Source organism: Nerophis lumbriciformis, linkage group LG22, assembly GCF_033978685.3.
Source record: "Nerophis lumbriciformis linkage group LG22, RoL_Nlum_v2.1, whole genome shotgun sequence".
Lineage (NCBI taxonomy): Eukaryota > Metazoa > Chordata > Actinopteri > Syngnathiformes > Syngnathidae > Nerophis > Nerophis lumbriciformis.
Genome location: NC_084569.2, coordinates 28,179,804 through 28,202,458, shown reverse-complemented (window position 1 = coordinate 28,202,458; position 22,655 = coordinate 28,179,804). Strand labels below are relative to the sequence as shown.

General features: G+C 38.3%; 1 protein-coding gene across 3 annotated transcripts in view; it reads right to left on the bottom strand.

The window, feature by feature from the left end:
* Nucleotides 1-22,655, bottom strand: part of wizb (WIZ zinc finger b) — a 143,170-nt gene that overhangs the window by 1,369 nt on the left and 119,146 nt on the right. For all 3 annotated transcript variants that reach the window (XM_061973503.2, XM_061973504.2, XM_072915706.1), the window contains 4 exons: nucleotides 21,486-21,697; nucleotides 12,365-12,677; nucleotides 3,720-3,885; nucleotides 1-3,407 (listed from right to left, as the gene is read on the bottom strand). The exon at nucleotides 1-3,407 is cut by the window's left edge and continues 1,369 nt beyond it. In XM_061973503.2, the coding sequence (XP_061829487.1) occupies nucleotides 3,119-3,407; nucleotides 3,720-3,885; nucleotides 12,365-12,677; nucleotides 21,486-21,697 (980 nt within the window). In that variant the 3' untranslated portion in view covers nucleotides 1-3,118. The remainder of the gene's footprint in view (nucleotides 3,408-3,719; nucleotides 3,886-12,364; nucleotides 12,678-21,485; nucleotides 21,698-22,655) is intronic.

Below are 22,655 nucleotides of genomic sequence, written 5' to 3'. Positions count from 1 at the left end.
GTGGTCAAAAAGCATGTTGTTTCAACATTGTATTTGTTGTGTTGTTGAATATTGGTTGGAAAATTACCAAAATGTAATGTTAAATCAACGTCACAACCTGACATTGAATAAACGTCGTCAAAAAGCATGTTGTTTCAACGTTGTATTTGTGTTGTTGAATATTGGTTGGGAAATTACTCACTTTCAATGGTCAAATCAACATCAGAACCAACATTGATTAAACATCAAAAAGCATGTTGTTTCAACGTTGTATTTGTGTTGTAGAATATTGGTTAGGAAATGACCAAATTTCAATGGTCAAATCAATGTCAGAACCCAACATTGATTAAACGTTGTCAAAAAGCATGTTGTTTCAGTGTTGTATTTGCGTTGCAGAATATTGGTTGGAAAATGACCAAAATGTAATGTTAAATCAACGTCACAACCTGACATTGAATAAACGTCGTCAAAAAGCATGTTGTTTCAACGTTGTATTTGTGTTGTTGAATATTGGTTGAAAAATGACCACATTAAATGGTCAAATCAACGCCAGAACCCAACATTAAATAAACGTTGTCAAAAAGCATGTTGTTTCAACGTTGTATTTGTGTTGTAGAATATTGGTTGGGAAATTACTCAATTTCAATGGTCAAATCAACGCCAGAACCCAACATTGATTAAACGTTGTCAAAAAGCATGTTGTTTCAACGTTGTATTTGTGTTGTAAAAGAATATCGGTTGGAAAATGACCAAATTTCAATGGTCCAATCAACGTCAGAAGCCAACATCGATTAAACGTTGTCAAAAAGCATGTTGTTTCAACGTTGTATTTGTGTTGTAGAATATTGGTTGGGAAATTACTCAATTTCAATGGTCAAATCAACGTCAGACCCCAACATTGATTAAACGTCAAAAAGCACGTTGTGTCAACGTTGTATTTGTGTTGTAGAATATTGGTTGGAAAATGACCAAAATTTTATGTTAAATCAACGTCACAACCTGACATTGATTAAAAGTCGTCAAAAATCATGTTCCAACGTTATGTTTGAGTCGCTTAACATCAGGACCTAATTCAACTAGTTCTCAACGTTGTTTCAATGTCTTGTGCCTGCTGCGGTGCTGCCGGCATTCTCTTACAGCGGGGGTGTCCAATGTGCTGCCCGGGGGCCACTTTTGGCCTGGATCTAATGTTTCATTAATCGTCGGCAAAATCTAAAACATGTAATGAAGTCATTATTAATGAGAGGTATCATTAAAAATGACACTACTATCTTTGTCACCTATTACACATCAAAAAGGTGGATGTTTTGTTCACATACATAGCTAAGCATATAGAGTTTTTGTACATCTTACTTTCACATAGGGATGGGTACCTTTCACATTTAACTCCATACTGGTGCCAATTTTTGGTACTTTTGTGTGTTTAAAAAAATAAAAAATAAAAATGTCTTTAACACTGAGCTGTACTGTCCAGTTTTCTTGTTTTCTTACACTTCTGTGTCTCATTTGCAAGTATTATATATTTGACTTTGCATGCAGCGGCAGCAGTGTATAGGCTACGGCAGTGTTCCTTAACCGCCAAGAAATATCTGTTTCTCAGCTGTATTAAATTGTAATACACTTTTGCGCCACTTGTGGCAGCAATGACAATGTCAGACAGACAGAAGAAGTCTTAAAGCTGAAGTTCTTCAGCGCAAAAATTATGACTAAATTGGTGAAACTGTATTTTTTAATTTGCACTTAAATTTTATTGACAGTTTATTTCAGAAACTTATCGGGATTTTTTAAATTAGTATTTTATTAAACATTTATTTATTTTAGCACAACGTAATGTGTAAATTGTATAAAAAAATTGGATTAAATAATTGTAATGCATTTCAATGAATATGTAAATGTATCTTTCATAATTTTTTATGAATCCCTTCTTTTGCAGTATATTTGATTAGAATATATTTTGGTAATCAGCCTGACCTAAGCCTTGAAAAATAATAAACATTGTATATCATTTGACAAGGTTGTAAACTGTAAGTAGGTAAGATATAATTATTGAATATGAGTAAAATCAAGAGCAAGATTACAAATTCAGTGTTAATCTTTGAGTGGGACCCGGGGCCCGTCTGAAGTGGAAAAGTTGGGCCACGAGGCCAAAAAGGTTAAGAGCTTGAGGGCTACGTCGTGTTGCCTTAGCCAGGAAGTAGTCTTTGCCATTAAGTGGATTGTTTGATTGTAACGTGCATCTTAGTTGTAGTTTTGTTTACCAAATTTGGAGGTGCCATGTAAAATCGCTAATGCTAATCTTTAGCATTTGTAGGGCAAATCGAATATAAATTTGCATCGAGCTGGCACATTTTGAAAAGTAGAGCCATACAGTACTTTTGACCGCCTTCTTCTGGCTTTGTTGGTGTGCAGAATGAAAACATTACCTAGTGACAGTTTGGCTTTGACTGCTTGTTTCCCGGCTAAATGCTTGAGCCGGTGCCCAGTTTGCAACTGGACGTGACATGCAAGAAATATATGGCAATATTTGATTTGACGTCAATTGGCATCCAAGTAGTTTCGGTTGGTACCTATAAAAGTCCTAAATTTGATACCCATCCCTACTTTTGTACGATTCAATTTTACAATTTAACCAAAAGTTTTCGAATGCCGTCTCAAACTAGTCCAAATACCACTGTGGTACCGAATAACTACTGTATTGACTAGCTGTACATCGGATTGGTTTTAGCCTCTTTCACTTGCAAAATGTATCAAAGTGGCCCCCGTATCCAAACATTTTTGGAGAAGTTTGGACACCCCTTGTCTTTTAGAGAGTGCTGGTAGAAATGGGTCGGATCAGTGAGAGCCAAAACCGGGAAAAAAGGGGGGCCGTTAAACCTTTAGGTCACCCGGGCAACACCCCGTTGCCTGGGTGACCTGGTGGGGTACAGCAATGTCAACTGGACATTCAAAATAAACAAGGCATAAGATTAGCTTATCTCTCCTGTGATCACACTTAAGCCCGGAGAACTTGGTCCCCATGGTAACAGTCTAAACAGCTGCTCCAGAAAGGTGCTCACAAGGCTCCTGGGCCTTGACCGAAAGGTGGAAGAGGAGCGTTGCCCCTCGGAATAAAGCAAAGCAAAAGAAAGTGAAAACACGATCACATCACCTGGGCAGGGAGGGGGATGGGATGGGATGGGACTATCTCCCGAGCAAGTTCTGCTGGGGCCGCAGGGGAGTTCGGAGCGGCGGAGGGGGGCACGGCGGACGTGCCGGGGGCGGGCCGCGAGGCCAGGGCCCGGTGGACCAGGGTCGGCTCGCCAGATTCGGCCGACGCCGCTTTGGGTTCGGCGGGCTTGTTGTAGCTCATCTTGAGGATGTGTTGCTGGAGGTGTCGGATCCAGTCCTCTTGCACAGATAGTGGACCGTGGAACTCTACCTCACAGAACCTGCAGAGAGGATTTTTTTTTTTTTTTTTTACCAAAGAAATAACACTGATAACACAAACTGACAATTTAGGATGTAGGATCAAAATACTTTGTCATTTTTAGAGTTGGGAAAATTACTTCATATTGTCCGGACTATAAGCCGCTACTTTTTTTCAAACGCTTTGAGCCCTGCTGCTTATAAAACAGTGCGGCTAATTCACTGACTTTTCTTCGCTATAATAATGTTTTGTATTAAACAAATACCGTATTTTCCGGATAATAGAGCGCACCAGGATATACTGTAAGCCGCACCTTTTCGCGTTTTCAACTCACCGGCACTTTAGGGTGTAGAACTTGCCCACCAGCCTGACCAGTGGGTAGGTGGGTGGCTTTGGCACTAAAGCAGGGACGGTGCTTGTGCGGGGGGGCTGCGGAGAGCCGCTGTCTCCCTCTGTTCCCTCGGCGCAAGTCGGGTGCTTCAGGGGGCGGCGCTCAAACCCTAAGAAAACGGGAGAACGTACAATTGTCACATTTCGACCAAGTGGTTCAATTCAGCTCAGTTGGTCAGAGTATGTTCAACTAAGGTTTATAAATAGGGATGAACATTGAAATGCTGCTCAAAAAGGTTCATTAAGTCTTCTTATTCAGATTGAAATGTTCTTTTAGTCCCACAATATTTTCGGTACATTAGACACATTCCAGTTAATATACCGAAAATATTGTTGGACTAAAAGAAAATTTGAAAACAAAGCATTGAAATGAAAATTATTTTCCGAAAGTAAAACATATTATTTAATTATTATATATTAAAAAATATATAATAATTATTGTTATAACTAGTATTAATATGAATTAATTAATGAATAATTATGATTATTACCATTATTACTAAAATCAATTGTATTTTCACAAATTAATATTGATCCTTTAAAGAATAAAAATATCAATCATTAAATTATGAAAACCTTTACTTACTAGGGCTGTTAATCTTTGGTCATCACGCGATTCGATTCAGAATCAATTCTTGATTCAAAATCAATATTTTTTCAATAACGTTGGGCGCCAGTTCTATGATTAACTACATGCCTCCGAGAAATAGATAAACAGCTATGATCAATTTCTATGTTACTTAAAGGAAAACTGCTTTTGTTTGATAAAATTGTAAGTGACATTTTTGAAAAAATAAAAAAAAAGATTTTTTTTTTTTATCGATTAAAAATAGTTTTTCGACACCCGTATTACAAAACCCAAAACCAGTGAAGTTGGCACGTTGTGTAATTCGTAAATAAAAACAGAATACAATGATTTGCAAATCCTTTTCAACTTATATTCAATTCCATAGACTGCAAAGACGGCTCCAGCGCCCCCCGCGACCCCAGAGGGAATAAGCGGTAGAAAATGGATGGATGGATGGATAGACTGCAAAGACAAGATATTTAATGTTCCAACTGAGAAACTTCTTTCTTTGTTTTGCAAATAATCATTAACTTAGAATTTAATGGCAGCAACAAATTGCAAAAAAGTTGTCTCAGGGGCATTTTGACCACTGTGTTACATGGCCTTTCCTTTTAACAACACTCAGTAAACGTAAACGTAACAGAGGAGACCCATTTTTTAAGCTTTTCAGGTGGAATTATTTCCCATTCTTGCTCGATGTACAGCTTAAGTTGTTCAACAGTCCTGGGTCTCCGTTGTGGTATTTTAGGCTTCATATTGCGCCACACATTTTCAATGGGAGACAAGTCTGGACTACAGGCAGGCCAGTCTAGTACCGGCACTCTTTTACTATGAAGCCACGCTGTTGCAACACGTGCAGAATGTGGTTTGGCATTGTCTTGCTGAAATAATCAGGGGCGTCCATGATAACGTTGCTTGGATGGCAACATATGTTGCTCCAAAACCTGTAAGTACCTTTCAGCATTAATGGTGCCTTCACAGATGTGTAAGTTACCCATGCCTTGAGCACTAATACACCCCCATACCATCACAGATGCTGGCTTTTCAACTATGCGCCTAGAACAGTCTGGATTGTTCTTTTACTCTTTGTTCCAGAGGACACGACGTCCACAGTTTCCAAAAAGAAGTTGAAATGTGGACTCCTCAGACCATAGAACACTTTTCCACTTAGCATCAGTCCATCTTAGATGAGCTCAGGCCCAGTGAAGCGTTTCTGGGTGTTGTTGATAAATGGCTTTGGCTTTGCATAGTAGAGTTTTAACTTGCACTTACAGATGTAGCGACCAACTGTAGTTACTGTTAGTGGTTTTCTGAAGTGTTCCTGAGCCCATGTGGTGATATCCTTCACACTGATGTTGCTTTTAGATGCAGTACCGCCTGAGGGATCGAAGGTCACAGGCATTCAATGTTGGTTTGGCTCCAACTATTTAATGTAATAAAAGAGAATAAGGAACTTGTTGAAATATTGTGTTGATATCGTTCAACAGTCAAGAGTAGTCACCATAAATAAAATGAAACATTTACAGTTAATACATGTGATCGGTATCTGCATTGGTATCGGCCAACCTCACTCACGGATGATTAGAATCGGAATTGGCAGCATAAAACCCTGGTCGAACATCCCTAGTTTTAGCAACCTACTACCAACTTAGAATTCTATAAATGGTAGTGTGTTATCCTTTATCTCATGATAAATATGGAGCTACAGTATATCGTAAAAACTGGATATATCGCCCCGCCTTCATTTCCACAGACATGCCAATGTTAGGCCAACCTTCATACCTGTGTACCACCAACATGGCCCACAGGTCCAACAAGACAGTGTAATGTCTTTACTTTCTCTTCCATCATGTACTAAATCTTGTACATTTAGGAATGCAAAAAACAGTAATAGTTTACATATTATTCAGACATTGTTTGGTGATTTATTATTCCATCAAAGAGCAACCACTCATAACGCCACAAACATTCCAAGCATTTTTGTTTCAGTTGGCAACCATCCTTCGATTCTTCTACAAAAAGTGGCAAAGGAGGATAAGAAGTAGACATTTGAAGATAACATGAAGCATTTGCTTTCCCAGTTGTATTTATTACGGTGCCTTTTTGCAAAATCTATGGTTTACCTTCTTTAGTACGTGGATTGTACTAGATGGTATCATATTGTATGTAGGTGTAGCTGTACTCGTGAGGTGACCAGACAAGTTGCAAAGAACAACAACAACGACGACGACGACAGACTACACGCGACACACAAACAGTCAGGGACTCAGTTACCACCCTGGTCGCAGTCTTGGTCAAAAACACTGCGCCCTTCAAAATGTATGAAAATGGAAAAAGATGGTGGGAAAAATATATTTTTTGCCTTAATTTGGTTTCTGTAGGAGGACAAGCACGACACAAACCTTCCTAATTGTTAGAAAGTCCACTGTTTAATACAAGCCCCGTTTCCATATGAGTTGGGGAATTGTGTTAGATGTAAATATAAACGGAATACAATGATTTGCAAATCCTTTTCAACCCACATTCAATTGAATGCACTACAAAGACAAGATATTTGATGGGTTTTTTTTTGCAAATAATAATTAACTTAGAATTTCATGGCTGCAACACGTGCCAAAGTAGTTGGGAAAGGGCATGTTCACCACTGTGTTACATGGCCTTTCCTTTTAACAACACTCAGTAAACATTTGGGAACTGAGGAGACACATTTTTTAAGCTTCTCAGGTGGAATTCTTTCCCATTCTTGCTTGATGTACAGCTTAAGTTGTTCAACAGTCCGGGGGTCTCCGTTGTGGTATTTTAGGCTTCATAATGCGCCACACATTTGCAATGGGAGACAGGTCTGGACTACAGGCAGGCCAGTCTAGTACCCGCACTCTTTTACTATGAAGCCACGTTGATGTAACACGTGGCTTGGCATTGTCTTGCTGAAATAAGCAGGGGCGTCCATGGTAACGTTGCTTGGATGGCAACATATGTTGCTCCAAAACCTTTCAGCGTTAATGGCGCCTTCACAGATGTGTAAGTTACCCATGTCTTGGGCCCTAATACACCCCCATACCATCACAGATGCTGGCTTTTCAACTTTGCGCCTATAACAATCCGCATGGTTCTTTTCCTCTTTGGTCCGGAGGACACGACGCCCACAGTTTCCAAAAACAATTTGAAATGTGGACTCGTCAGACCACAGAACACTTTTCCACTTTGTATCAGTCCATCTTAGATGAGCTCACCTGTTCCCAATTTGCCTGTTCACCTGTGGGATGTTCCAAAACAGTGTTTGATAAGCATTCCTCAACTTTATCAGTATTTATTGCCACCTTTCCCAACTTCTTTGGCACGTGTTGCTCGCATCAAATTCTAAAATTAATGATTATTTGAAAAAAAAAAAAACGTTTATCAGTTTGAACATCAAATATCTTGTCTTTGTAGCATATTCAACTGAATATGGGTTGAAAATTATTTGCAAATCATTGTATTGTTTATATTTACATCTAACACAGCTTTTATTGATGTTATTGACTTGTGTGGAGTGCTAATCAGGCATATTTGGTCAGTGCATGACTGCAAGCTAATCAATGCTAACATGCTATTTAGACTAGCTGTATGTACATATTGTGTCATTATGCCTCGTTTGTAGGTATATTTGAGCTCTTAATTTCCTTTACTTATGTCCTCTGTGTATTTAATTTGTGCATGTCTGATGACACATTATCTGTATGTAATATTGGCTGCATTTCTGATAATTGTTTGTGTGCCATTTTGTTCCAGACCACAGCAAACATTACTCAGCTTGCAAAGATTGTAATAAATCCATTAGAATAGTGTTTTTTAACCTTTATTGAGCCAAGCCACATTTTTTTGTGTTGAAAAAATCCAGAGGCACACCACCAGCAGAAATCATTAAAAAACGAAACTCAGTTGACAGTAAAGAGTCGCTGTTGCAATTATTGGATATGACTTTAAACCATAACCAACCATGCATCCGTATAGCTCTTGTCTCAAAGTAGGTGTACTGTCACGACCTGTCACATCACGCTGTGAGTTATTTTGAGTTTTTTGCTGTTTTCCTGTGTGTAGTGTTTTAGCTCTTGTCTTGCGCTCCTATTTTGGTGGCTTTTTCTTTTTTTTTGGTATTTTTCTGTAGCAGTTTCATGTCTTCCTTTGAGAGATATTTCCCGCATCTACTTTGTTTTAGCAATCAAGAATATTTCAGTTGTTTTTATCCTTCATTGTGGGGACATTGTTGATTGTCATGTCATGGTTCGTATGCACTTTGTGGAAGCCGTCTTTGCTCCACAGTAAGTCTTTGCTGTCGTCCAGCATTCTGTTTTTGTTTACTTTGTAGCCAGTTCAGTTTTAGTTTCGTTCTGCATAGCATTCCCTAAGCTTCAATGCCTTTTCTTAGGGGCACTCACCTTTATATATTTTTGGTTTAAGCATTAGACACCTTTTTACCTGCACGCTGCATCCCGCTGTTTCCAACATCTACAAAGTAATTAGCTACCTGCTGCCACCTACTGATAAGGAAGAGTATTACACAGTTACTCTGCCGAGCTCTAGACAGCACCGACACTCAACAACAACACTTCATTTGCAGACTATAATTATTGGTTAGCAAAAAATATTTTTAACCCAAAAAGGTGAAATTAGATAATCTCCCACGGCACACCAGACTGTATCTCACGGCACATTAGTGTGCCGCGGCACAGTGGTTGAAAAACACTGCATTACAAGAGGTTCCGCAGCCTCCGAAGCAGAACCTCCAGGTTCTGTAACAGCTTCTTCCCTTAGGCCGTAGGACTCTTGAATGCATCATAATTTAATTATCCCCTCAACTCCCCCCGAAAATGGATTAACTCGCTGGAATAAAAAGACAATATAACATACATCCATAAACGTGGATGCATACGAAAAAGTGCAAAATATTTATCTGTACAGTAACTTTTTTATTTATTTATATATGCACCTTATTGCTTTTTTATCCTGCACTACCATGAGCTATGAGAAATTGTGTTCTTATCTGTACTGTAAAGTTCAAATTTGAATGACAATAAAAAGGAAGTCTAAGTCTAAGTCTAAGTCTAGAAGAAGAAAGCCTGCCATTTTCTTTAACTTGGACACACACATCTATACCTTTGGCCATTCTAAGACAGTAATGTCCAGGAGTTATCTCACCCTCTGATAAGCTTTAATAATGTTTTCCAATGTTGTAAAAATGTGTAGAATAAATATTAAATTTCAACATTTCTGTCAACAAAGATTTGCGTCAGCCTGCGACTCATAGTCATTTTGATAGTAGGCTAATATAACTAATATATCCATCTATCCATTTTCTACCGCTTGTCCCTTTTGGGGTCGCGGGGGGTGCTGGAGCCTATCTCAGCTGCATTCGGGCGGAAGGCGGGGTACACCCTGGTATAGACACTTACAATCATGTGTTGTCTTCATTACAACACTTGTATAAGACTTTTAAAGTCATTTTGATAGTAGGCTAATATAGACACTTGCATCATATGTTGCATTTATTATAACACTTATATAAGACTTTTAAAGTCATTTTGATAGTAGGCTAATATAACTAATATAGACACATCATGTGTTGTCTTCATTATAACACTTATATAAGACTTTTAAAGTCATTTTGATAGTAGGGCTAATATAGCTAATATAGACACTTGCATCATGTGTTGCCTTCATTATAACACTTACATAAGACTTTTAAAGTCATTTTGATAGTAGGTTAATATAACTAATATAGACACTTACACCATGTGTTGCCTTCATTATAACACTTATATAAGACTTTTACAGTAATTTTGATAGTAAGCCAATATAGCTAATATAGACACTTACGTCATGTGTTGTCTTCATTATAACACTTATATAAGACTTTTAAAGTCATTTTGATAGTAGGCTAATATAGCTAATATAGACACTTACATCATGTGTTGTCTTCATTATAAGAATTACATCCATCCATCCATTTTCTACCGCTTGTCCCTTTCGGGGTTGCGGGGGGTGCTGGAGCCTATCTCAGCTGCATTCGGGCGGAAGGCGGGGTACACCCTGGACAAGTCGCCACCTCATCACAGGGCTAACACAGATAGACAGACAACATTCACACTCACATTCACACACTAGGAACCATTTAGTGTTGCCAATCAACCTATCCCCAGGTGCATGTCTTTGGAGGTGGGCGGAAGCCGGAGTACCCGGAGGGAACCCACGCAGTCACGGGGAGAACATGCAAACTCCACACAGAACTTTCCTCCAGAAGGTCCTTATCTTTGTCCATGGAATGTCAGATGAAACAAAAATTGAGCTGTTTGGTCACAATACCCAGCAATATGTTTGGAGGAGAAAAGATGAGGCCTTTAATCCCAGGAACACCACTCCTACCGTCAAGCATGGTGGTGGTAGTATTATGCTCTGGGCCTGTTTTGCTGCCAATGGAACTGGTGCTATACAGAGAGTAAATGGGACAATGAAAAAGGAGGATTACCTCCAAATTCTTCAGGACAACTTAAAATCATCAGCCCGGAGGTTGGGTCTTGGGCGCAGTTGGGTGTTCCAACAGGACAATGACCCCAAACACACGTCAAAAGTGGTAAAGGAATGGCTAAATCAGGCTAGAATTAAGGTTTTAGAATGGCCTTCCCAAAGTCCTGACTTAAACGCGTGGACAATGCTGAAGAAACAAGTACATGTCAGAAAACCAACAAATTTAGCTGAACTGCACCAATTTTATCAAGAGGAGTGGTCAAAAATTCCGCCGGAAGCTTGTGGATGGCTACCAAAAGCGCCTTATTGCAGTGAAACTTGCCAAGGGACATGTAACCAAATATTAACATTGCTGTATGTATACTTTTGACCCAGCAGAAAGTCAAAAAGTTTGGACACCCCTGGTTTATGGTATGTTGTTTTGTTTTTGTTGCGCCCTAAAAAGCGTTTATGCTGTAAGTATTGTACTTCTCACGCACCGGCTGTTTGATTGTATCGTGCATCTTAGTTTCAGTTTTCATTAACAAACCTGGAGGTGCTGAAATCGCCATGTAAAATCGCTAATGCTAATCAGTAGCACATCAATAGCAGAGCCAACATATATCAGCATCGAGCTAGTGCATTTTTGAAAAGGTTGAGCCTCCCTTACTTATGTTGAAAATTACAACATTACCAGTGCTGCTTGAGTGATTGCCAAGTGTCGATGTGCAAAGATACGGTCAACAGCCGGGCGTACGCAGGTACCGAAACATGGATTTTGCGTGAATCGTTTGGTATCCATCCCTAATTGTTAGAGATGTCCGATAATATCGGCCTGCCGATATTATCGGACGATAAATGCTTTAAAATGTAATATCAGAAATTATCGGTATCGGTTTTTTTATTATCAGTATTGTTTTTTATTGTTGTTTTTTTTGTTTTTTTTATTAAATCAAGATAAAAAACACAAGATACACTTACAATTAGTGCACCAACCCAAAAAACCTCCCTCCCCCATTTACACTCATTCACACTCATTCACACAAAAGGGTTGTTTCTTTCTGTTATTAATATTAAGGTTCCTACATTATATATCAATATATATCAATACAGTCTGCAAGGGATACAGTCCGTAAGCACACATGATTGTGCGTGCTGCTGGTCCACTAATAGTACTAACCTTTAACAGTTAATTTTATTCATTTTCATTAATTACTAGTTTCTATGTAACTGTTTTTATATTGTTTTACTTTCTTTTTTATTCAAGAAAATGTTTTTAATTTTTTATCTTTTTTTATTTTATCTTTTTTTTTTTAAAAAGGACCTTATCTTCACCATACCTGGTTGTTCAAATTAGGCATAACAATGTGTTAATTCCACGACTGTATATATCGGTATCGGTTGATATCGGTATCGGTAATTAAGAGTTGGACAATATCGGAATATCGGTACAAAAGCCATTATTGGACATCCCTACTAATTGTCATACTAACAAGTATATAAGAATCAAATCTGCGATATAGTGAAACTTGACGTACCTCTGGGCAGACGAACGTTGAGCTCGCTGCGAGCCACCTGTGCTTGAAGTGGGAGGCCAGTGCCGAGCCGCGGCGGGCTGGGACTGCTGCTGACGGGCCCGGCGTGAGTGGCCCTGAGGCCGGGGCCCGCTTCCTCTTCTGTGGTCTCTGAAGAGCCCTGGCCGAGCTCGCGGCTCAGCGGCCGCACCAGGTTGACCGCCAAAGCAGAAGACCACTGGGGGGAGGACGTGGACGACGAAGAAGAGGCCTTCTGCGGCGAGATGGGGAAGCGATGATCTGGATCCGTCGACGCAGGGAGAGGTGAGCTGCTCTTCTGCAACACATGTAGACGCTCAATTATACCTTCAGTAACCTTGGAGGAAACTAGGAACAAATCAATTCACACGAGGCAACCCAAAGAAAGGAGTTGGAGTGTGTATATATTACATATTGTTATGAAGGTGTCTGTTATTACATTATATATATATATTTGTGGTGTGTATATTGTACATATTTTATATTGTTATGAAGGTGTCTGTTACTACATTATATATATACTTGCAGTGTGTATATTGTACATATTACATAATGTTATGAAGGTGTCTGTTACTACATTTTATATATATACTTGCAGTGTGTATATTGTACATATTACATATTGTTATGAAGGTGTCTGTACTACATTGTATATATATATACTTGCAGTGTGTATATTGTACATATTATATATTGTTATGAAGGTGTATGTTACTACATTATATATATATATATATATATATATACACTTGTGGTGTGTATATATTGTACATATTACATATTGTTATGAAGGTGTCTGTTACTACATTATATATACATACATACTTGCGGTGTGTATATAGTACCGGTACATATTACATATTGTTATGAAGGTGTCTGTTACTACATTATATACAGTATATACACTTGCAGTGTGTATATTGTATATATTACATATTGTTATGAAGGTGTCTGTTACTACGTTTTATATATATATATATATATATATATATATATATATACACACACTTGCGGTGTGTATATTGTACATATTACATATTGTTATGTATGGTCTCTGTTACTACATTATATATATACTTGCGGTGTGTATATTGTACATATTACATATTGTTATGAAGGTGTCTGTTACTACATTATATATATACTTGCAGTGTGTATATTGTACATATTACATATTGTTATGAAGGTGTCTGTTACTACATTGTATATATATACTTGCAGTGTGTATACTGTACATATTATATATTGTTATGAAGGTGTATGTTACTACAATATATATATATATATATATATATATATTTGTGGTGTGTATATATTGTACATATTACATATTGTTATGAAGGTGTCTGGTACTACATTATATATATATACACACACTTGCGGTGTGTATATAGTACATATTACATATTGTTATGAAGGTGTCTGTTACTACGTTTTATATATATATATATATATATATATATATATATATACATATATATATATATATATATATATATATATATATATATATATATATATATAAACTTGCGGTGTGTATATTGTACATATTACATATTGTTATGAAGGTGTCTGTTACTACATTATATATATACTTGCGGTGTGTATATTGTACATATTACATATTGTTATGAAGGTGTCTGTTACTACATTATATATATATTTGCAGTGTGTATATAAATGATAAATGATAAATGAGTTGTACTTGTATAGCGCTTTTCTACCTTCAAGGTACTCAAAGCGCTTTGACACTACTTCCACATTTACCCATTCACACACACATTCACACACTGATGGAGGGAGCTGCCATGCAAGGCGCTAACCAGCACCCATCAGGAGCAAGGGTGAAGTGTCTTGCTCAGGACACAACGGACATGACGAGGTTGGTACTAGGTGGGGATTGAACCAGGGACCCTCGGGTCGCGCACGGCCACTCTTCCACTGCGCCACGCCGTCCCCATATAAAACATATTACATATTAAAGTTAAACGCTAAAGTACCAATGATTGTCACACACACACAGTACGTGTGGTGAAATTATTATCTGCATTTGACCCATTACCCTTGATCACCCCCTGGTGAGGGGAGCAGTGAGCAGCAGCGGTGGCCATGCTCAGGAATCATTTTGGTGATTTAACCCCCAATGCCAACCCTTGATGCTGAGTGCCAAGCAGGGAGGTGATGGGTCCCATTTTTATAGTCTTTGGTATAACTCGGCCGGGGTTTGAACTCACGACCTACCGATCTCAGGGCAGACACTCTAACCATAAGGCCACTGAGCAGGTTATTGTTATGAAGGTGTATTGTTGTGAAGGTGTCTGTTACTACATTGTATATATATATATTTGCAGTGTGTATATTGTACATATTACATATTGTTATGAAGGTGTCTGTTACTACATTATATATATACTTGCAGTGTGTATATTGTACATATTACATATTGTTATGAAGGTGTCTGTTACTACATTATATATATACTTGCAGTGTGTATTTAAAACATATTACATATTGTTATGAAGGTGTCTGTTACTACATTGTATATATATACACAGTATATTTGCAGTGTGTATATTGTACATATTACATATTGTTATGAAGGTGTCTGTTACTACATTATATATATACTTGCAGTGTGTATTTAAAACATATTACATATTGTTATGAAGGTGTCTGTTACTACATTGTATATATACTTGCAGTGTGTATTTAAAACAGATTACATATTGTTATGAAGGTGTCTGTTACTACATTGTATATATATACACAGTATATTTGCAGTGTGTATATTGTACATATTACATATTGTTATGAAGGTGTCTGTTACTACATTATATATATACTTGCAGTGTGTATTTAAAATGTTTGATGGAGGGTTTTGAAGTTGTTTTAGAGGCTTTGAAGGCTACAACGGTGACTTCCATTTACTGCATCTTCTAAGTGTTTTTTATCATCTTTAAAATCGTAAAAAAAAAAAAAAAACGTGCGTTCTTTTCTCTCATAATGATTGCGAAGGATAGGCAAAATTAAAAAAAAAAAGTTCCCCTTTAAGCTTTTTAGTAGAGGAGTTTATGTTGCCGATTCTGATCAGCCATGAGTGATATCTGCCGATACCAATACTCATACCGGTCACATGTATCAACTAAGTTTTTTTTATGGTGCGTGCTTTTGACAGTAAAACAATATCAACACAATATTTAAACTAGTTTCTTATTCCCTTTTATCACACACATTGTTTCATACCTAAAATCATGCTAAAAAGTTGGGGAACCCCTGGTCGAGACTGCTCTAATTTCCTGTTAATAGCTGCTCACTATGTGATATAATGTGCTTCCATCTACACTTCTTCAACTTTACCGAGCACTTCTTTTTGGGTGTTGTTAAAGTGAGCTTCGCAGTTAGCTGAACTATTGACATGCCCGCTCCTGACCCCTCGTCCTCCAGTGATAACGCTACATAAGAGAAGAAGAAATGCAGTTTATCTGCCGCAACGGAGGTGATTATTATTAGCTCGGGGGAGCGGCTCCGCACTAATGAGTTGCGAAACGCTTATCAGCAGGAAGACTAAAAATAAATAAAGAGGGGATCAGCATTTGTGATCAACATCAAACGGCATTAACAATGTAGTTTTTCAAGAAAATCAGATGATACACATTGGACAGGCTATTTTTTTTCCCCCCCATGAAATGTGGAAAAAATAATGTGTCCTCTGCTCAAGATTCTGGATCGGGCATTGAGTCGACAACATAAATATATATATATATATATATATATATATATATATATATATATATATATATATATATATATATATATATATATATATATATAAATATATATAATATATTAATATATAAATAATATAATAAATAATATAATAAATAATATAATAAATAATAAAAATAATATAATATAATATAATATAATAAATAATATATAAATATAATATATATAAACTAAACGGTTGAAAAGGATGTATGTGCACAGTTGCCTGTGTCTTGCATGTTGCCAATACTGCAGGACTGCGACTGTATTTGAAGCACAAAGCCTCTGACAGGTAATCTGTTCTATTGTGTCACATCACAGCTCAAACAAAAGGTGTGACATTGACGCAAATGCACCAGAAATTAAGGAGGGAAGAAAAAACAAGAAAAAAAACGTTTTCTTCAATCAACAGCGCGCCATGATTTATGTGAAGATGAAACATAAGCTGCAAGGCACCTTGGTTGCTATGGCAACTATCGAGTCAATAGCTCACTTCTGTCTGCGCAGTGGGATGTAAAGTCAGTGGATCTGCGAAGCCGCCAGACAAGGCGTCTGAAGTGTTCCAAGACACACAATGTCTGTCAGGGCACCAGCACGTTGGAGCGTGTGGCGCCTGTTCACAGGCACAGAGAGCCAGTCGAGTGGGTTAGAAGAGCAGCCCAGTGGGTTATGATCTTAGCAGCTCAGTTTGGTCACAGCCTGCATATGTTCGTCTGCATCCCCTCCCCCCAAAAGTCGCAACGTGATGAATGAAACAAAGCCTGGCAGCTCAGCTCGCAGATAAAAGCACATGACTGGGTGGCGCCGATTCCACCAACAAGCACAAAAGACACCTCCGCCAGGCTTCATCTCCCACGACGACGTGCTGTTAGCGACCGTCTGTAATGCTGACCCGCGGTGGTGTGTCCAGACTTTTTTTTCCCCCAGTGGTGGCACATTGGGGGTGGAGGGTTCACCTAGTTCCGCAGGGGTGGCACCCATAAAAGCCTCAGTCTACCCCAGGGGGGCAGCTGTAGCTACTGTAATAACTTACCACCACTAAGTATGGAGTGAATCTTCTCCTAAAACGAATGCTGACTTAAAAAAATAATGCAACCTAAAGCATGGAGCTTTGAATTTAGTGTTATATGTATGATAGGGCAGGCTGTGTAATGTTTTTCTGTCACTTTGGGAAAATGGCTTATGGAATTTTGCCTAATGTTCACAAATGTCTTGTTTTGTTTGTTTTTAAAAAAAAATGATAAAACACGCTTGAAAGATGCGGGTAATAGGGGTCACCGATGTAGCCTTCAAAACCCTCTAAAACAACTTCAAAACCCTGCATCATTGTTTTAAGTACACACTGCAAGTATATACATAATGTAGTAACAGACACCTTCAAAACAATATGTAATATGTACAATATACACACTGTAAGTATTAATATAATGTAGTAACAGACACCTTCATAACAATATGTAATATGTACAATATACACACTGCACGTATATATATATATATATATATATATATATATATATATATATATATATATATATATATATATATAATGTAGTAACAGACACCTTCATAACAATATGTAATATGTACAATATACACACTGCAAGTATATATATAAAATGTAGTAACATACACCTTCATAACAATATGTATTATGTACAATATACACACTGCAAGTATATATATAATGCAGTAACAGACACCTTCATAACAATATGTAATATGTACAATATACACACTGCAAATATATATATAATGTAGTAAGAGACACTTTCATAACAATATGTAATATGTACAATATACACACTGCAAGTATATATATAATGTAGTAACATACATCTTCATAACAATATGTAATATGTACAATATACTGTACACACTGCAAGTATATATATATATATATATATATATATATATATATATATATATATATATATATATATATATATATAGTGTAGTAACAGATACCTTCATAACAATATGTAATATGTACAATATACACACTGCAAGTATATATATAATGTCGTAACAGACACCTTCATAACAATATGTAATATGTACAATATACACACTGCAAGTATATATATAATGTAGTAACAGACACTTTCATAACAATATGTAATATGTACAATATTTACCGTTTTGGGTCATTTTAATCAATGCCCGAACTAATTCTTCAGCGCATTTATTTACGCTTCCATAGCAGTGTCCGGCAATGTGTGTTCCTACTTCCAGATAGAAAATGCTTGTTTGTGGCAGATTCGGTAAAAACAACGAAGATGACTATTTTTGGACAAATGAGGATTTGCAACCTTATCTTTTTAAGCTGAATATACTGAGGATGAACTGCTGCTTCTAGAAGCGAGCACAAAGGAAAAGTGAGACGTTGGAGCAGACAGAGTGAGGTGAAAGTGACTCGAAGCTGCAAAATGTGGAATTTGAAGCCAAGCTATTTTGACATAAATGGAGTGCTACCCCTTGTAAACCAGAAAAACGTCCCCGGCCCGCTGTAACAAACAGACAACTGTCCATCGATTATGATACATGCAGCACGTCACGGGTGTTATTACAACTACAATACATACACCGTCTGGCTAGCTGTGCACAAACAAAACATGAGATACGACTTTACAGATACTGTAATATAATTGTTCATGTTTTTCACTCAGTACAGATTGGTCGCAGTGTTGTGCATTACAAACTCAAACGTGTTTCGTGTTGACGTAGAAGTTAGCTTATCTCTTTCCGTAGTTAGCTTCTACGGCTAATAACGAAGCATGCAGATGTGTTAGTACTCTAAAAAAAATTGTTCTTCAGTGTTCTCTCTTACAATAACAATGTCACTACAGCTTGGTTATTATATAGGTTACAGAACGTAAATGAAGTGTTGTTGACGGTTTTTGAATGCATTTTTAAAGTGATTAAGAGGTTAAATTAATTGCTCTCATGAGCTGCATTGCTAGATACCTAGAACAAGACGATTTTTATGTTAAAAAGCGAAAAAAAAACAACCTTGTGTCTTCTTGTCTCTCATAATGATTGTGAACGATAGGCAAAATTCCAAAACAAAGTGCAGTTCCCCTTTAAAGAGGACGATGACACTATAATGTCATTTGGAGGGGAAATTTAGTTAATATGTTATTTTGAGCTATTACCGGTACTTATTTTCTTGATATAACCTCTCCATCAGCTGTTGGTTTGTAGTCACTGTTTAAAAGAGACTACATACATTACAGGACGCGTTACCTTATTAAAAGGTCATGTTTATGTAATATTCATGAAAGGACGCTGCCAAAATTCCAATTCACGCCATGTGGAATGGCGTGACGGTGGATGCATAGACCATTACGCTACCAGACCATTGCTCAGATAAAAGTAAAATTTTGCATATACATACAGTCGTGGTCAAAAGTTTACATACACTTGTAAAGAACATAATATCATGGCTGTCTTGAGTTTCCAATCATTTATACAACTCTTATTTTTTTGTGATAGAGTGATTGGAGCACATACACAAACATTCATGAAGTTGTGTTCTTTTATGAATTTATTATGGGTCTACTGATAATGTGAGCAAATCTGCTGGGTCAAAAGTTACAGCAATGTTAATATTTGGTTACATGTCCCTTGGCAAGTTTCACTGCAATAAGGCGCTTTTGGTAGCCATCCACAAGCTTCTGGTTGAATTTTTGACCACTCCTCTTGACAAAATGGGTGCAGTTCAGCTAAATTTGTTGGTTTTCTGACATGGACTTGTTTCTTCAGCATTGTCCACATGTTCTCAATGGGTTTAAGTCAGGACTTTGGGAAGGCCATTCTAAAACCTTCATTCTAGCCTAATTTAGCCATTCCTTTACCACTTTTGACACGTGTTTGGGGTCATTGTCCTGTTGGAAGACCCAACTGCACCCAAGACCCAACCTCCGGGCTGATGATTTTAGGTTGTCCTGAAGAATTTGGAGGTAATCCTCCTTTTTCATTGTCCCATTTACTCTCTGTAAAGCACTAGTTCCATTGGCATCAAAACAGGCCCAGAGCATAATACTACCACCACCATGCTTGACGGTAGGAATGGTGTTCCTGGGTTTACGGGCCTCACCTTTTCGCCTCCAAACATATTGCTGGGTATTGTGGCCAAACAGCTAAATTTTTGTTTCATCTGACCACAGAACTTTCCTCCAGAAGGTCTTATCTTTGTCCATGTGATCAGCAGCAAACTTTAGACGAGCCTTAAGATGTCGCTTCTGGAACAAGGGCTTCCTTCTTGAATGGTAGCCTCTCAGTTCATGGCGATGCAAAACACGCTTGACTGTGGACACTGACACCTGTGTTCCAGCAGCTTCTAATTCATTGCAGACCTGCTTTTTGGTGGTTCTCGGTTGACTCTTGATCATCCTGACCAATTTTCTCTTAGCAGCAGGTGATAGCTTGCGTTTTCTTCCTGATCGTGGCAGGGACAAAACTGTGCCATGCACTTTATACTTACGAACAATTGTCTGCACAGTTGCTCTTGGGACCTTAAGCTGCTTTGAAATGGCTCCAAGTGACTTTCCTGACTTGTTTAAGTCAATGATTAGTTTTTTCAGATCAGTGCTGAGTTCCTTTGACTTTCCCATTGTTGCGTTTGTAACCGAGTCTAATGACTGCATCACATGAGCCCTATTTAAATGGGCTCAAAGAAGTCAACAGGTACATGTCATCCCACCTCGATCTGTGGAAACTGCCAAAGATATTTGGAGCAGAATATGCAAAATGGCCGTCTAAATGTATGGCATTGATGTTCAGACGATATTTTCACATACTTTACGGATTATAAATACAATTGGATATAGTTTATTATCAATGGAAAAAGTTTGGACACCCCTGGGCTAATCTACGCTAACGGCTAATTAATGGAATGGATTAAGCAAAGAAAACAAACAATGTCCTAAAATTATCCACTGTAAGAAACTGTTCAAAGTGTTTACAAAGTACAAGGAAGAAGAATCTTGATAAAGAGCTTGAACCTTATTAAAGAAGTAGAAAATCGTATCCATTTCATAAAGGATGAATAAAAACATCAATGACGTCTGTTTTGTTTGATCAGTCGTTTTACTGCCGTTTTACAGACACCGTTTGGAAACAATTAAGGTATATAAATAAACATTTACAAATATTTCTGTGTAAATAACTAATTTCACAACCTATATAACCGCGGCTTATAGTCCAGTGCGGCTAATATGTGAAAAATATTTTTTCTTCTAAAATTAAGTGGGTTAGGGTTATAGTCTGAAAAATACGGTAACAAACGAATAGACAAATCCTCCTGGCGAGGTAAACATCAATCAGACTGTCTGCTCACCCTTTTGGAGGTGGGACGGTTGCCCTGCATGTAGCTACGGTGCATTTCCAACACCTTCTGCGGTCTGCTGCGAATCCACGCGCCCAGGGTCTCGATGGGGGAGCCGTTCACACACCACTCAGTCACCCCGAACTGCCTGAGGTGGGCTCGCGCGTGGCTCGCCAAGGCCTTACGGTTCTCGAAGTAGAAGCCACACAGCTCACACCTGGGATCTGAGAGAAGACAAGACAGAAGCATTTAAGCCATGGGTGTCCACACTACGGCCCGCCGGCGTCTTCATCTTGGCCCACGAAATGGCACGAATTCAATAAGCACTATGGCCTGGAGCGGTGTTTTCATATCCATCCATCCATCCATCCATCCATTTTCTACCGCTTATTCCCTTTGGGGTCGCGGGGGCTCTGGAGCCTATCTCAGCTACAATCGAGCGGAAGGCGGGGTACACCCTGGACAAGTCGCCACCTCATCGCAGGGCCAACACAGATAGACAGACAACATTCACACTCACATTCACACACTAGGGCCAATTTAGTGTTGCCAATCAACCTATCCCCAGGTGCATGTCTTTGGAGGTGGGAGGAAGCCGGAGTACCCGGAGGGAACCCACGCAGTCACGGGGAGAACATGCAAACTCCACACAGAAAGATCCCGAGCCCGGGATTGAACCCAAGACTACTCAGGACCTTCGTATTGTAAGGCAGATGCACTAACCCCTCTTCCACCGTGCTGCCCATTGTTTTCATATCATATACAAATAATAATAAGAATGGTAGCTGCTAGAGATGCGCGGATAGGCAATTTATTTCATCCGCAACCGCGTCAGAAAGTCGTCAACCATCCGCCATCCACCCGATGTAACGTTTGATCAGAACTGCACCCGCCCGCCATCCGCCCGTTGTTATATATCTAATATTAATTAAAAAAAAAAAAAAGGGTGAAAACTACGCGAATTGCACCTTGTGCAGACAAGATTTTTCGATCGGACACGGAGGAATTAGCGATGTAAAAGACCACGTTGGGACAAAAAAACACAAGTCTAATGCCGTTGCTAGCGATACAAGTGGAAAACTTTCAACGTTTTTCGTCGCCCAAACAGATTCTTTGGATGTGATAAATGCCGAAGTTTTATTTACGGAGGCAATAATTGAGCATGGACTTCCAATCGTACTG